This window comes from Suricata suricatta, chromosome 1 (genome assembly GCF_006229205.1).
Source record: "Suricata suricatta isolate VVHF042 chromosome 1, meerkat_22Aug2017_6uvM2_HiC, whole genome shotgun sequence".
Taxonomy (NCBI): Eukaryota; Metazoa; Chordata; class Mammalia; order Carnivora; family Herpestidae; genus Suricata; species Suricata suricatta.
The window spans coordinates 33,240,097-33,256,431 of record NC_043700.1 but is presented as its reverse complement, the minus strand read 5'-3'; the positions used below and the strand labels follow the sequence as shown (position 1 = coordinate 33,256,431).

General features: G+C 52.0%; 1 protein-coding gene across 7 annotated transcripts in view; it reads left to right on the top strand.

Moving 5' to 3' along the window:
- The window catches only part of FGFR1 (fibroblast growth factor receptor 1), a 42,723-nt gene extending 28,144 nt beyond the window's left edge, over positions 1–14,579 (top strand). For 4 of the 7 annotated variants that reach the window (XM_029936231.1, XM_029936228.1, XM_029936216.1 and 1 more), the window contains 13 exons: positions 2,314–2,437; positions 3,401–3,591; positions 5,568–5,712; positions 7,718–7,920; positions 8,805–8,950; positions 9,137–9,258; positions 9,731–9,841; positions 10,361–10,551; positions 11,204–11,326; positions 11,534–11,604; positions 11,931–12,068; positions 12,233–12,338; positions 12,452–14,579. In XM_029936231.1, coding sequence (XP_029792091.1) covers positions 2,314–2,437; positions 3,401–3,591; positions 5,568–5,712; positions 7,718–7,920; positions 8,805–8,950; positions 9,137–9,258; positions 9,731–9,841; positions 10,361–10,551; positions 11,204–11,326; positions 11,534–11,604; positions 11,931–12,068; positions 12,233–12,338; positions 12,452–12,628 — 1,848 coding nt within the window. In that variant the 3' untranslated portion in view covers positions 12,629–14,579. The remainder of the gene's footprint in view (positions 1–2,313; positions 2,438–3,400; positions 3,592–5,567; positions 5,713–7,717; positions 7,921–8,804; positions 8,951–9,136; positions 9,259–9,730; positions 9,842–10,360; positions 10,552–11,203; positions 11,327–11,533; positions 11,605–11,930; positions 12,069–12,232; positions 12,339–12,451) is intronic. The other 3 variants (XM_029936232.1, XM_029936225.1, XM_029936220.1) reach the window with 1 other exon arrangement.
- The last annotated feature ends 1,756 nt before the right edge of the window (positions 14,580–16,335 follow it).

The following is a 16,335-nucleotide window of genomic DNA, read 5'->3' as shown; positions in this document are numbered from 1 at the left end:
GGCTCAGTTGGTTAAGCGTCTGGCTTCGGCTCAGGTCATGATTGCACATTCGTGTGTTCAAGCCCCGCATCAGGCTCTGTGCTGACAGCTCAGAGTCTGGAGCCTGCTTCAGATTCTGTGTCTCCCTCTCTCTCTCTGCCCCTCCCCGCTCATGCTCTGCCTCTCTCTGTCTCAAAAATAAGTAAAACACTAAAAAAAAAAAAAAAAAAAAAATTTGAGAATGTTCTTCCCTAGGACAGATCACTAGAAGTGAAGTTTACTAGACCAAGGTATAACCATTTTTTGAGCCCTTGATGCATATTTCCCATTACCTTCCCCCCCCCGCAGTAATCAAGTAATTTTAATCATTTCTTTTATATTACGTGAACTTTTTTTTTTTTTAATGTTAGCAGACACATGCTCACACACATGTGAGTGGGGGGTGGGTGAGTACAGGGGAGATATAGAATATGAAGCAGGATCCAGGCTCTGAACTATTTATTTATTGTGAGAGAGAAAGAGAGGGAAGGAATGGGGAAGAGGCAGAGAGGGAGAATCCCAAGCAGGGTCTGCACCATAAGTGGGGCTTGAACTCATGAACACATGAGATCATAACCAGAGCCAAAATCAAGAGTTGGATGCTCAACCAACTGAGCTACCCAGGTGACCCTATATGAACATTTCTTGAGCACATGTCTTTCCAGAAGGTGTACTGGACAAGTAGAGTTCCAAGTACAACAGGAAGATGTAAAATTTTAATTATTGAGATATTTGCTTTAATGGAGTATGATCTAATGGGTTGGGTGTGATTTTATTTTTTTAATTTAATTTTATTGTGGTAACAGTTACTTTCCTAAAAGGGAAAATTGATTCATCTTCCCATAGCAGAGTATGAGAATGACAAGCCCACCATACCTGAGCCAACAGCTTTGATACATGATGAAAGTATGCCATTGTTCTGCTTATTAACAAACTTAGAATTTTCATGTGTTAATGAGTGATTTCCATTTCCTGCTGTGTGAATTGTGTGTGTCTTTTGTCCATCTACATCTCTAGGAAGAACTTCATCCTAATCCCTTCTTTAGACTCCCTGATCATCTTTATATCCCATGTCACCTAGTTGCTCTTTCCTCATTAATCTTGTATAAGAGAAGCAGAGATCTGGGCACCTGGCCGGCTCAGTCAGTGGAGCACGTGACTCTTGATCTTGGAGTTGTAAGTTTGAGCCCCACATTGGGTGTAGAGATACTTTTTTTTTTCAATGTTTTATTTATTTTTGAGAGAGAGAGAGACAGTGTGAGTGGCAGGGGTAGGGGTTGTGGGGAAGGTACAGAATCTGAAGCAGGCTCCAGGCTCTGAGCTAGCTGTCAGCACAGAGCCCGACATGGGGCTCTAACCCAGGAACCGTGAGATCATGACTTGAGCCAAAGTCAGACGTTTAACCAAGTGAGCCACCCAGGTGCCCTGAGATTACTTTAAAAAGTAAAATTTTGGGGCACCTGGGTGGCTCATTCAGTTAAGTGTCTGACTCTTGGTTTTAGCTCAGAGCATGATTTCACAGTTCAGGAGTTCGAGCCCCACGTAAGGCTCTGTGCTGATAGTACAGAGCCTGCTTAGAATTCTCTTTCCTTCTCTCTCTGCCCCTCTCCTGCTCATGCTCTCTCTGAATAAATAAACCTTTAAAAAAGTGAAATATTTTTTTAAAAAGAAGAAAAGATCAGGAAAAATAGGAGAAACATTATAAATTAATTTACCAAATGCTTGCCATCTGCAAAAGGCTCTGCCATGGTACAAGGCAACATTCCCGCCCACGAAGCATTTCCAGTCTGGTAAGGAGGCAGATGTCTTTGCACACTGCTGCACAAAGCAGGCTGTGATCAGTGTTTCAGCAGGGCCACTGAGGGAGGGAGAACCATTCTGACCCAGGGTTGGGCTGGAGGGTTTTTTAAAGCAGAGGTCAAGAGAGTCAGGGCAGAACTCTTTGCAAGGAGCCCTTCCCACCCAGGGCATGAACAGAGGCGCAGAGTGGGAAGTTCCCAGTGCACTGGGGAGAGTGCAGGAGGCTCCTTGGTCCAGATCATGGATGGCCCTGGCTGCTGTGGGCAGACTTCCAGAGTTCCTCATGCTTATCTGCCAGTCTGCCTGAAAACGTTCTTTTCCCGAAGGTGGACCAGGGTGGCCATCTCTGCCCTGTCCTGGCTCATTTGCCTCATGGGCCATGTGCTCTGGGCTGTGAGTGGAGGGTGAGTGGCACAGGGCGCCAGTGCCTCCCGTGGCTTCTGCCTCCATTTTCCTCCAGACTCATGATGGAGCTATTGGCATGTTTTCCCCCAGGTCCGCTATGCCACCTGGAGCATCATAATGGACTCCGTGGTGCCTTCTGATAAGGGCAACTACACCTGCATCGTGGAGAACGAGTATGGCAGCATTAACCACACCTATCAGCTCGATGTCGTGGGTAAGAGGGCAGCAGCCACAAGGTTGAGATTAGAGAAAAGAGGGCAGGGCATTGAGAAAACAGCCATGGGGTCCAGGTTTACTTACATAAAGAGTCAGGCTGGCGTTGGCATTTACTAGCTCTGTCACTTCAGGCAGCTTTTTCGTGCCTCGTTTGTGCATTTTTGTTCCCTGTAAATGGTAGAGAGGATTGGACAGTCATATGACTCACTGTGAGGTGAAGGTGCTGTGGCTGGTCTCAGCCCGGAGAGGGTCTTAGGGAGCTGTCCATGCCAGCAGCCTGCTGGGTGTTTTACACCGGCCGTTCTCACAGGTACTGCAAGGTCAGCACTGTTATTCCCGCTCGGCAGACTGAGGCCCAGAGTCAGACACCTTATTAACGTAAGACTGCAGACCCGTTTGCCCGACTACAGGGCATCGCAGGAAACACTAGGAAGAGCACAATGCCTCTGGGTACTGTTACTGCAGCGTCTTCCTTTTGTAGGCTCTGAGTCTCATTCTCTAGAGATCTTAAGGTGAAGAGTTTCTCAGCTAGTATTCTGTGTTGGCTTTGCCGATATGGTATAAAAAGAAGCCTCTGGTCCAGGGGGAATAGGACCTGAGATTTGGCATTGCTGGTGAGCTCTTAAGTGCTGCCGGTGATGCTATTCTTAGACCACACTCTGAATAGCAAGTCTAAGTGACTCTCTATAATTTTAGTCAGGGAGGTTTGGGAGTGTGACTAAGTTATGGGGGTCTCCATGAAGCAAGAGGTAGTTCTTTCTAGTGCCTGGGAAAATGGATGCATTGCCTTGGGGAGGAGGATCCTAGTAGCTTAGGACCTAAGGAGAGAGTGTCCCTTCTCTTCTTGCAGCTCAGGGTCAAGGGGCTAGGGTGCAGCAGAGACGAAATGCTCTGTCAGCGTCCCAGCCAGGAGCAGGCCCTGGCAGGGCCTGACGAGCCTCTCCCCCTACTTCCTCCACAGAGCGGTCCCCTCACCGGCCCATCCTGCAGGCAGGGTTGCCTGCCAACAAGACAGTGGCCCTGGGCAGCAATGTGGAGTTCATGTGTAAGGTGTACAGTGACCCACAGCCCCATATCCAGTGGCTAAAGCACATCGAGGTGAATGGGAGTAAGATTGGTCCAGACAACCTGCCTTATGTCCAGATCTTGAAGGTAATTTTTGCCCCAGTATCCACTGGGCTGGGTCTAGGAAGGAGACCTATATCTTCCGGGGCCCAAGTTGCTGTGGTCAGGCTCAGCGCCAGCGATTGGGACTCATCCCTTATCCTTTTAAAATGGGACTTAGCCACGTTTCCCAGAACTAGTGACAGGTCACAGAGTGGAGGTGCGATGGGAACAGAGGACAGGGCATGGAGTGGGAATCTCTGGTGTCTAAAGAGCTTCAAGAGTGATTTTGCTCAGGCTTTTGGGTCAGCTACTCAAGGAAGGCATTTGGACTCCTGATTTTCCATTGCCTGGGACCAAAGCCTTTCCAGCAAATGTTTCCCAGATTCTGCCCTATTTCCCAAGTCCTGTCCTTCCTGGCAAATGAGGGAATGAATGATAAGGTCATGACTCTTAAGTAGAGTTGGAAAAGCAAATGCCACAGGTAAATTCTAAACAGCATCAGGAATAATGGCAATTTCTTCCTTTTTCCCTCTCACTCCCAGACTTACATTGTCCCTGAATGCTCCACTAATCCAGGGAAGGTGATTGCCTAATTCCCCAGTGGATCTTGCAACAAGAAGTAAACCGGAAGTTGGGAACATGGTTTCCCTCCTGGTCCCAGTGTTAGACCTCATCCCCCCTGGCTTGGCCGAGTCAGAGATTTACTGGCTACCCCTTCTCTTCACTACTGGTGCTGAAGCCTGCTGTGAAGGAGATGAAGCCATGGCCTTGACCCTTGGCCACAGTCTCCATTCACAATACCTGGCCTAGACCTGGAGGAGTGGGTTTAACACAGAACATTTGATTGGGGGCAGTGCTTTTTTTTTTTTTTTTTTTTTTTTTTTTAAGTTTATTTTTCAGTCAGGTGCTTTGGGCCTTTGAAGTCAACTTGTTTTGTCCTGCTATAAAGAGAAATGGTACATCTCACTAATGTCTCCCTCACCTTAGCTCCCTGGGCCTGCCTTAATGTTACATGGGAGCAAAGTATGGCCACGTCTCAGTGTTTGCCCCACTGACTGGCTTGTCGTTGGTTTGTTCTAGCATTCGGGGATTAATAGCTCGGATGCGGAGGTGCTGACCCTGTTCAATGTGACAGAGGCCCAGAGCGGGGAGTATGTGTGTAAGGTTTCCAATTATATTGGTGAAGCTAACCAGTCTGCGTGGCTCACTGTCACCAGACCTGTGGCAAAAGGTAATGGGGAGATGGATGGGGCCCTGTGCTGGGAGTTTGATTCAGGCCCCAAGCTGCTGGGGCAGATGGGGAAGCCAGCACCCAACTCTCCCTATTATCCTGCTATATTTCTAGAGCCCAGAGCCATGGAAAAATACCCGGCCTGGGAGGCTGCTTTGGTTTGGTACTGTGTTGGTGTCTGCTCCCTCCGTGCCTTCCGTGTCCTCCTTGCCTGTGTGTGTACCTGTGGGGACAGTCTGGCTGCGTGGTGAATGATGCTACAGACTGCAGTTTGAATGGTGGAGAGAAAAGGCCACATGTCCCCTTGCAAACCAGCAGGCCACATGTACCCAGGTGTGTGTGTATGTGTGTGTGTGTGTGTGTGCGTGCACATGTGTGTGCATGCGTGCGTGTGCACGTGTGACTGCAGCACCCTTCCATCCCTCCTGTGTGTGCCCTCTGACTTTCTTTACCTGAAACCAAGCAGCCCCCCGCTGCCCGGCCCCATTTCTCCATGCCGCCCACTGCCCGCCGCATGCTTGGATGGGCCAGGGGCTGCCAGCGTCTGGTGAAGGGTCGTAACCAGCCAGCGTCATCTCAGGTCTGCGGAGTCCCTCCCTCATGGTTTCACCGTCTTCCTCTAACAGGTCTCGCTGCCTGGTGGTTTTTGTTTGTTCCTTGTTGCAAAGGAGACGCTGGGGAGCATTTCTTCCTCCGATTTTCCCCCTTCTCTTCCTCCCTCCCTTTCTCTGTGTCTCTTAGAGGTCTCATGTCCTGTGCTTGTCCATTTTGCTTCCGTTGTCTCTTCTAGACTGCCGGCGTTAATACCACCGACAAAGAGATGGAAGTGCTTCACTTAAGGAATGTCTCCTTTGAGGACGCGGGGGAGTATACGTGCTTGGCGGGTAACTCTATCGGACTCTCCCATCACTCTGCATGGTTGACCGTTTTGGAAGGTATACACTGTACTTCTCCTCTCGATGTCCTGCCCTCGCCACGGGCACGGGGGGAGCATGCATTGTGGGGCTGGGGGGAGACACAGAGCCAGGAGAGGGAGAGGAATGGACGCCATGGGTCAGCAGGTGGCCCTGGCAGTTTGTCCAGCCTTGCGCATCAGATCCTCTCGGCTCACATAGGCTCTGTCCTCATTTTGCAGGGACGCAGAGGCCTCCCACCTCTGGCTCTCCCCTTGGCCAATGCAATGCATGCGTGGGATCGGGAGTTAACCTGCTACCAGGCTCTCCTGCAGGCAGGCTCCTTCCCTCCTTGGGTCCAGCAGCCTTCCCCAGCTTTTCTGATCCTTTTTCCCTGACTCCAGAAGTCTCAGAGAGGCCCACACAAGCCTCCTCTAACTGAATGTAGGCCTTCTGTAAAGAGAGGGCACTGGTTGCTTGCAAGGAACAGCATTAGCCCACCCTGCCATCCTCTGGTCTTGAAGGCGGTTCAACCCAGATGAGTGAACTTCAGCTCTAAATAAAGTAAGGCCTGACTTGGGAGGCCACAGGGGACTCAGTGGTGCCCATTTATCCTCTTGGGCTCCCGACGTTCCTCTTTTCAGGAGGGGGGATCTGTGTGCTGGGCTATGAAGGAGGGAGCCTACAGCCTGCTCAGGTGGTGGGCTGGTCACTGCTGCCTCTTGAGTGTCGTGCATGTGGGTCTGGGCACCCTGCCCCTCCTGTTGCTGCTGACGCTGCCCTCTGCTCCCTCCCTCTGTCTTCCTCTGCCCTGCTTACCCAGCAGGGTCTGAGAACATCCCTGCTTCAGGGGAGAAGCGTTCTGTTTTTACCCTGTCACTGTCTCTGTCCCGTGTGTGCTCCCCGTCAGTTGTCTTCGTCTGTCCATACTAGGGAGAGAGAAAAACAGAAACACTTCCTCTTATTATCAGCTCTGCTGTCTCCTTGTCAGGAGTTCCTTTGGGTTCCATCTGGGGTCACACCTAGTGCCTCTCTAGGGAGGTCCCTGGCATGCCTGCCTCTGTGGCTGGCTGGGGTCTTTGGAAAGGGGTGAGGGGTTGGGAGAAAAGCCATGCAAGGAGGAGGGGCGTTCACACTGGTGGAAAAGGAGTGTCCTAGGAAGCCTCCCGGCCTCTCATATTCGAGGGAGGGTGGGCTCAGCTGGACAGGCGTCTGTGGGGAACGGGCTGCGTTCTAAATGGAAGGTGGGAGACGGGAATAAAACAGTACACTCTTCCCCCATGTCCTTGTTCAGTGTCAGGAGTTAGGGCCTGAGACTAGAATTCTTAAGAAGTGCAGCAAAGTTTATGTTCTCATCTCAAGCAGCCCAGCCATGGTTGGAAATGAAGTCAGTTCTGCCTGTGGTTCAGCCAGGCATGTAGGCAGGAATATTTGCAGGTCTGACCTGGTACAGGTGAAATGGGCAAAAGGCGAGAGATAGTCAGGACATCGAATTGGGTCCTCCCTTCCCTCGCCCCTTTTTCTCATTATGTGAGCGTCACCATATATGGGAGGTGCTGTGGCATGTGGAAATGAACAGGGCACTGGCCCTCAGGGTGCTCATGGGCTCTCAGGGACAAAAGACAAATGGTCTCACATGTCCCATGTGATAGGTGTAGGCACACAGTGCTGAGGCCCTGTGGAGAAAGGCCATGTTTCCATGAGGCAACTGAGAAAGCCCTTGTTGGGTAACTGGTACCCATCGAGCCCAGAGGTTCAGCCAAACGAGGTGGGCTCCTGAATGAGTGAATGAGGATGGGCCTCAGGTAGCAAGATCGTTCTGATCCATCCTTCTGGGGGAATCCGAGTCAGGATCAGGAAGACTCAAAGACGGTAGGATATCTTATCTGCTCTGTGCTGGACCGTGGTCCCAGCTAGGACCTGACTTGGTTCATTCTCTGCCCTGAAAAGTCTCAGAGGAAGGGAGATGGGGGTTGTTTTTCTTATGAACCTGGAAGCCTAGTGCACTGCTAACATGCCTGCTAACACGCTGTTCACACTGACTCAGCCCTGGAAGAGAGGCCAGCGGTGATGACCTCGCCCCTGTATCTGGAGATCATCATCTACTGCACGGGGGCCTTCCTCATCTCCTGCATGGTGGGGTCTGTCATCATCTACAAAATGAAGAGTGGCACCAAGAAGAGCGACTTCCACAGCCAGATGGCCGTGCACAAGCTGGCCAAGAGCATCCCTCTGCGCAGACAGGTAACAGAAAGTAGATAGGGGATTTGCAAGCTCTGTAGCACCTTCCCTTCCTGTGCCCCCAGGGGCTTCTCCAGGATTCTAATGCCCTCCCTCCTCTGTCCCTTACCTACCATTTCCAGCTTTGCTTTCTAGTTTCCGGGCCAGAGGCAGTGGAATGTCCTAAGTGTTCCAGAGTTGGGTTCCAAGCTGTGCTAGCCCATGCTAGCTAGCTCGCCCCAAACTGTGAGCCTCCTATGCCCCCGGCACATGGCTTGGGAAAAGGCCTTAGCCAGGCTGAACGTGCTACTGATACTGCACTTTTGAACTATTCCCTGGGGGCCAGTTGCAGGTGCAAAGATACAGAGTAGAGAAGAGGGCCTGAGTCAGGTGCCAGGATGTCTCTCTCTCTCTCTCCTCTCCAGGACCCCACCCTCCTCTTATCCAAGAAAATGGAACAGAGGGAGAAGGCGTGTGGAAGGGAGGGAACATTCAATCTGAGTGGTGCTAATTCTGGAAGGTGCTTAGGGGGTTAGGAATCCATAATTTGAGGCAGGGTTTTCACAAAGAATGGGAACAGGAATAGAATTGTGGTTGCAATGGTAAGTTATAAACTATCAGTTTGGAAGAGGTAGACTCGGTTTGTTTGTGTTGGAGGTGAGTGAACGAAAGCCTGGGACGGATGGCTGGTGGCAAAAATAAGTTAGTTTTAGAACTTAGGGCTCCAGACCTTTCGTGGTCTTCCTGTCCCTCTGCGTTAGAGAAGGAGCATTGGATACCAGACACACGCATGCTCTGCCACTGGTGGAAAGCCCTGATGAGGGAGTCACAGGAATCTGTTGCTACTCAGTCCTCCAACCCCCCGCCCCCTCACCCCATCCTCGCTAGAAGGGTGACCCCACGCTTCCCTGTAGGTGTCGGCTGATTCTAGTGCATCCATGAACTCTGGGGTTCTGCTGGTTCGGCCGTCACGTCTGTCCTCTAGTGGAACCCCCATGCTGGCTGGGGTCTCTGAATATGAGCTTCCTGAAGACCCTCGCTGGGAGCTGCCTCGAGACAGGTAATACTCTAACTTCAACTTCTGAGGAAGTCCCAAGCTTGGAGTGAAGGTATACCAGATGCCTCCAGAGATAAGAGCTGACACTCTGTTCTCAGTTGGGTGGACTGTGGACAGGTGGAGATGGGATACCTCTCAAGGCCCGGACTTTACTTTCCCGACTCACACCACCCTCTGTTTTCCCAAAAGGCTGGTTTTAGGCAAACCCCTGGGAGAGGGCTGCTTTGGGCAGGTGGTGTTGGCAGAGGCCATTGGCCTGGACAAGGACAAACCCAACCGCGTGACCAAAGTGGCTGTGAAGATGTTGAAGTGTAAGTAATGGTTCTGTCCTTGCAAAAACAATCCCTTCCTTTTCCGAGCAAACTGTGGGCCTCGGGCCAAGTAGAACACACTCTCTGGTGCCCTTTCACTGTCCACACCGGCTACACTGCCTGCTTGGCATCTCATGGGAGTGGAGGGGCATTCCGTACCCCGAGATTGCCATGATCTCACTTTGTTCCCTGGCATCCATCTGGGTGGTAGCCAGGTGTTTATTCTAGATCCCACGGCTGGCTGGTTTTTCATTACATATCCTCCATCCCACTTGTGAGCACATACTGCCAACAACCACTCTCAGAAGAGGGAAGGGAACAGAGATTTGGGTGTGAAATTGGGAGGAGAGAAGCCAGTCCAGAGGATAGGGACTCTTCGAGTGTACACCTCATCCCCTCTCCCTTAGTTTTCCTCTTCTTGTCCTCCCTTCCATGTAAATGAGTCTCACACCCTTCTGGTTTGTGTGTAAAGCGGATGCAACAGAGAAAGACCTGTCCGACCTGATCTCAGAAATGGAGATGATGAAGATGATAGGGAAGCACAAGAACATCATCAACCTACTGGGGGCCTGCACACAGGACGGTGGGTGCTAAGCCAGGCCAACTCCCCCCCTCCCCCACCAAGCCAGGCTAGGGTCTCAGCCGGGAACCTAGGCCTCCCACTCAGATAACAGCATCTGCCGGGGAGAAGATCCCAAGCTGGGGGTATCGGTGACCAGGCATCTCACCTACACTGAGGGGACGGGGCCCAGCTTAGCAGTACTTGGGGTTACTTCTCGGGGTCTGGGCTGGTGCCCATTGGTGTTCATCTGAGAGTAGTGTGTGGATTAGAACAAGGTGAGTCCTTGTGGTCTAGATTAGGGCTCTTACCCCCACCCCCCAACCCAGCTTTGTTCGGGAACTTCCTAGAGTATGCTGGGAAGAATCACTTCCCCTTGCCTTCTTTGGGCGGTGGAATGAATTTCCAGGCTCCCTAGAGGTGTAGTTAGGATTGGAGGGTGGACACATGGTGTGCAGTTGGGGGTGGGGTTTCCTCAGGGTGGAGCTGACCTGGGGCACCTGCCTGCCCACCCTAATGGCCTGTCCATCCCCATGCTCCCAGGTCCTTTGTATGTCATCGTGGAGTATGCGTCCAAAGGCAACCTACGGGAATACCTGCAGGCCCGGCGGCCTCCCGGGCTGGAGTACTGTTACAACCCCAGCCACAACCCAGAGGAGCAGCTCTCCTCCAAGGACCTGGTCTCCTGCGCCTATCAGGTGGCCCGAGGCATGGAGTATCTTGCCTCCAAGAAGGTGTGGCACCTGAAGGTTCCCCTGGGCGAAGTTGGGGTGGGAACAGAGCCCTTCTTACACTCCAGAGGATGACTTTTAATTCTCCCTGTGCTGTCTGTGGCTCTCAGGGATGTCAGTCAGAAGAGCCTGGTGGCCTTCTGGTCAGACTGGATAAGGTTATGATCTGTGCACCACCACTTTTTGTGTAGCCTCAGGCAGCTACTTATGTATCTCCAAATACAGAGTAAGAATGGGGAGTCCTGTGTTGTGGGTAAAATGAAGTCGTGTGTGACAGTGTTAAATATGTATAGTTCGGGTGCTCGGTAAATGGATGCTTTGAAAACACACACCTACACAGACTGGACAGAAGTGTCCAGGTTCCCACCTTGCCCGGTACGAAGGAGACCCATGAGGAGGGTTTGCTAAAGTGATTGAGAGGCCTGGAGCTGGAGATGTTCAAATGGCTGGCTTGGAAGTGAAGGAGAGGGACCTCCTGGCAGTGAACTAGAATGGTTGGGGGTAGAGGGGGTGGCAGGAGAAGGCCTGTAAGTTACATGGGGCCGCCTGCCCGCTGCAGCATCAGGGCCGGGCCAAAGGCTGACAGACAGCTGGGCACTGGTGCGGGTTGACGGCTGTCAGCCCCTCACCCGCATGCCACCTCGTCTCTGCACAGTGCATACACAGAGACCTGGCCGCCAGGAATGTCCTGGTGACAGAGGACAACGTGATGAAGATCGCCGACTTCGGCCTTGCTCGAGACATCCACCACATCGACTACTATAAAAAGACAACCAATGTAAGTGCTGAGGGGGGAACTGGGTGCAGGTCCTCTGCCCAGGCCTCTGCTCTGTTAGGCTTCCTCCCCCTTTGACCTCCTGGCTGTGACCCGGCCAAGTGGCCCTGCTTCAGAAGCAGTGTGCTAGGACGAGCGAGCCTATGCCCCTGATGGCCCCCATGCTGCCCTGTCCTGGGCAGCCTCCAATCTCCCTTGTGCCGCTTGCAGGGCCGCCTGCCTGTGAAGTGGATGGCACCCGAGGCCTTGTTTGATCGTATCTACACCCACCAGAGTGATGTGTGAGTTTGAGAGAAGCGATGGCCGGGTATAGAGAGCTTCCGGTACAGTAGAGTCCTGCGTGCCCGTCTAGATGGAGCGAGGGGGGCTAGGGGCGTCTTCTTCCATCTCAGAACAAAACAGAACATGTGCGTGCGCACCTACTTTCTTCACTCAATAGAGGTTGAAAGACCCATCTGTTCCCCAGCACTGGCCTTGGTGTCCCCCTTAAGAGTTTGTGCTCTGGAAGGGTGGGTTCAGGATGACGTGTTGGTAGAGAGCTGCAGAGGGTTCTAGGCTGGCCGAGGTCTGTGCCTGTAAGACCCAGCGGCTCTGTGCCCATCCACAGCTGGTCTTTTGGGGTACTCCTGTGGGAAATCTTCACTCTGGGAGGCTCCCCGTATCCTGGCGTGCCTGTGGAGGAGCTTTTCAAGCTGCTGAAGGAGGGTCATCGAATGGACAAGCCCAGTAACTGCACCAATGAGCTGTAAGCATGGGGAGGTCCCTGAGCCAGGGGGAGGAAGGGGAGAAGAAAGGGGGCTCAGGCAGATCAAGTAGCCCTTCCTGTCATTCCTCCCATGGCCCCTCTCCACGGGCTCTTTAATTTGTCTGCATGGACCTCCCTCCCCTGACTCGACAAACCTGTCCCAGATACATGATGATGCGGGATTGCTGGCATGCAGTGCCCTCTCAGAGACCTACCTTCAAGCAGCTGGTGGAAGACCTGGACCGCATTGTGGCCTTGACCTCCAACCAGGTGAGGCTATCCTATCCCAGACCTTCGGCCACCATCACCTAGGTGCGTCTCTGTGAATGAACACCACTGCCACTGGGAGGAGAGTGCCGGATCTCTTGTCTCTCCTTTCACAGGAGTATCTGGACCTGTCAATGCCCCTGGACCAATACTCTCCCAGCTTTCCCGACACCCGAAGCTCCACCTGCTCCTCGGGGGAGGATTCTGTCTTCTCTCATGAGCCGTTGCCTGAGGAGCCCTGTCTGCCCCGACACCCAGCCCAGCTTGCCAATGGCGGACTCAAACGGCGCTGACTACCGCCCCAGTTCCCACCCCCGAACTCCATCGTCGGCTGTAACCCCCACCCACCCCTCCCTGCGGAACTCACTGCCTTCCCCTTTGCCCCTTTCCTGCTGGCAGGAGCCAGCTGCCTACCTGAGGCCTTCACCCCATGGAGTTCGCCTCTCTTCCTCCTCCTCCTCCTCGCAACCCGCTTGTGAGAGAGAGGAGCAGAGAGGCAGGGACTTGCTCATAGCCACTTCGTTCCCTCCCAGGTGTGGGACCAAGACCCCTTCCCTGCCACCCGGTGCTGCCTGGAGGGCTGGGGAGCGGGAGACGAGCAGGCATGCAGGCGAGAGCTGACTGAGCTTTCCCGTGCTGGTTTTGTCTGCTCGGAGGAGCCCGTAAGCCTGAGTTCCGGTGGCGGGGGGCCTCGTCCTCAGGGCTGCCGTCATCTTGAGGAGAGGTCAGCGCTCCGGGCCTCGGCCGACGGCAGCCTCTGCTCCAGAGAGATGGTGCCAGTGGCTTGTTAATTCCGATACTAATTTACTTTGCTGACCAAATACCTGGTACCAGAGGATGGGGAGGCAAAGGCTGGGAGCAGTGTCGTGGCCCTGGGGCCCAGCCCCAACTGGGGGCTTTGTACATAGCTATGAAGAAAACACAAAGTGTATAAATCTGAGTATATATTTACATGTCTTTTTAAAAGGGTCGTTACCAGAGATTTACCCATTGGGTAAGATGCTCCTGGTGGCTGGGAGGCATCAGTCGCTATATATTAAAAACAAAGAAAAAAGAAAAAAAAGGAAAATGTTTTTAAAAAGGTCATATATTTTTTGCTACTTTTGCTGTTTTATTTTTTTAAATTATGTTCTAAACCTATTTTCAGTTTAGGTCCCTCAATAAAAATTGCTGCTGCTTCATTTTTATATGGGCTGTGTGACAAGGGAGAGAAGTTCAGCTGAAAAGGAGCGAGCCTAATGGGGCCCTGGGGCTGTGTCTGTCCAGAGGGGGCCACAAGTTCCCTCCTAAACCTCTTCTTGTTGGGTCCTGGCCCGAAACCTCCGAGACAAACCTCCTACCCCTCGGATGCTTTTGGAAAGGCAGGAAAAGACGTCGTCTGTGCACCAGAGGCCCTGGACCCGGAGCCAAGGCACCCCCACCCACACTCAACCACAGATCGTTTCCTCAGAGGAAGCTGGTGGGGTTGGTGGGGTTGAAGGGTCAGAGGGGGAGCTGGGGGCCTGCCTGGGAAATAGCCAAGGGGTAGAGCTAACGATTACTCCACCAAGGGCCTGCAGAAACTCACCCAGATATCCATCTATGCCTCTATGTGGGTGCAGTTTCTATGTGCTTCTATGTGGGGGAAAGCGTATCACCTAAGATCAGCTTTACATTCGGGTCCCTTGCTTCACGTTTCTCAGCTTACTCTGTTCATGGCTCTCCTTCCAACATCGTGCCTTCTGTGTCCGTGACCAGACTTCATGTGTTAGAACTATCACAGATCTTGGCTTCCTATAGTTCTTCCTGTACAAACTCCACCCCATCCCCGAGGAAGGGGAAAAAATTCTCTGAATGTTTGGGTTTTGGCTGCTTGGGAATTTACTTTCTCTGCCACCTGCTGGTTATCACTGTGCTTACACGTGGATCGCCGCTCCTCCGAACCTTAGCGCTCAGCCTGCCGCCACTCAGCCTCTCCACCCGAAGCTTGCTCTTTGCTGGATTGTTGCTAAATACAAAGAAGGTTCGATTCTCTTTTATTTCTGCAGGGCAAATGGGGGATTGCTGCTTTAAGCCTCCTTTCTGGGCTAGCTATGTTTTGGCAGCTGCAGTGTTGGCCACTATTGTAAAGTTCTCTCTTATCCTTGTGTCTCTGTAAATATGCGTCTGTCAACATATTACAGTTTGTGTTTATGCTTAAAGAAGGCGTCATTTGGCAAACAGAGCCAGGAAATGAATTTCTGACCTTAAAACCATTTGCTTTGAGACCTTAGAGTGATGTCTTTCCTTGTAAAATACTGATGGCTTCTGACTTGGCCCTCCCTCAAAGCAATGCTGTGTGAGTGGATGGAGGATCTATGAAGAGCTTCATGCCTTCGGGAAAGGTGCCAGAGAAATAGAAGGCACTTATTACAACCGTGATGTCCTTGCTGTTACTACTCAGAATCACCCGCAGATTTCCCCAGAGACTGAGCTAGCTGTCAAATAAAAGATAGTAAAATTGACCTGAGAGAAAATGAAATGGCCATTTTACTTAAATAACCAGACTGGGTCTCCTGAGGAAGGGAATCCCGTTTATCTAATGAAGACGTCGTGCTGTCAGGGCACTGAATCTGTCTGGTGTCCTGAGGGTTAAAAGATCAGGGCCTGGGATCACCACAGCTGTAATCAATACTGCCTTTCCACCTTTTCTAATTGCCACAGACTGAGGGTCATCAGTCCCTTGGTACCACTAATGTACTCTATTGATCTCAAGTAAGGAAGATTGAACCTCAGATGAAGCAAAAAAGAAATCGGTCTCAATGACAAAAAGCCGTCGTGATCATGAGCTGCCACTGGGAGGAGCCAGCAGGCCAAAAATCTCAGTCCACATTCAGCAACCAATCTGCTTTGAAGTTCCCTTAGTCCTACCTTACTTGCCTGCTGTGGCCTGGTTGTGACTGGGAAATTTTAGCCTCGGTTTTAGCTTTACAGAGCATTTGTTTGATGTCACCCGTGTGACTGGTATTGTGAGTGAAGTCGTGGCACAAGTGCAGGTCCTAAACATCAAGTACCACCAGCACCTCTCTTTTGTAGCAAAATTCTCTGTGTGTGAGACAGGCCAAATCTGACACCACCACTGAGGTTTGGTTTTTAAAACTGCCTAAAATCGGGGCACCTGGGTAGCTCAGTCGGTTGGGTGCCCTACTTCGGTTCAGGTCATGATCTCCCAGCTCGTGGGTTCAAGCCCTGTGTCAGGCTCTGTGCTAACAGCTCAGAGCCCGGAGCCTGCTTTGCATTCTGTGTGTCCCTCTCTCTGCCCCTCCCCCACGCATGCTCTGTCTCTCTCTCTCTCTCTCTCTCAAAAATAAACATTAAAGAAAATTAAAAGCTGCCCCAAATCGTACCCAGTGAGATGATTGCAGCTGGCTCGGTGAGGGCATCTGCCTCTGCAGGGAAGAATAGAAAGGAAAGGAGAGCTTCGTAGCGGCCTTGCATAGCCTTCCACTCCCTTGGCTGCTGAGGGACAGAAGGTGAGCAAGAACCCAGCTGTTCAGGAAGACTCATCTGGGGCAAATTCTCACTGGATGGGCACCTCACAGTGTTCAGGGTCACGTATACTGCACAGCCTCGCAGATGTTTGTGTTGGAGCACAGAAGTGACACTTTAACTGAACATGCGGCTGCCAACTACAGATTTGTCTCCTGTCGTTCAGGGGGGCTGGGGTCGGTGGCGTGCTGGAGCTTGGCTGCAGCTGGCCGTGCACGCCTCTTAACTCTCCTGCAGTGACCTCCTGTGGGCAGCTTGAAGTGCTACAAATCAGGGCACCCCCTCACACCCAACCAGAGTTGGTCGTTAATAGTTTAGCAAACACCACCAGCTCGGTTTCAGCACGGGGATACATTGAACAATCCTATAGAGCCCGACAACCAAGAGGACTATGTGGTGAGACCAAAGAAACATCCTTGACTTCTCTGAGCCACTATCCTAAGAACGGGAAGAGGTGTCTCAGATGCTCAGATGTAGAAAAAAAATGAGCGAG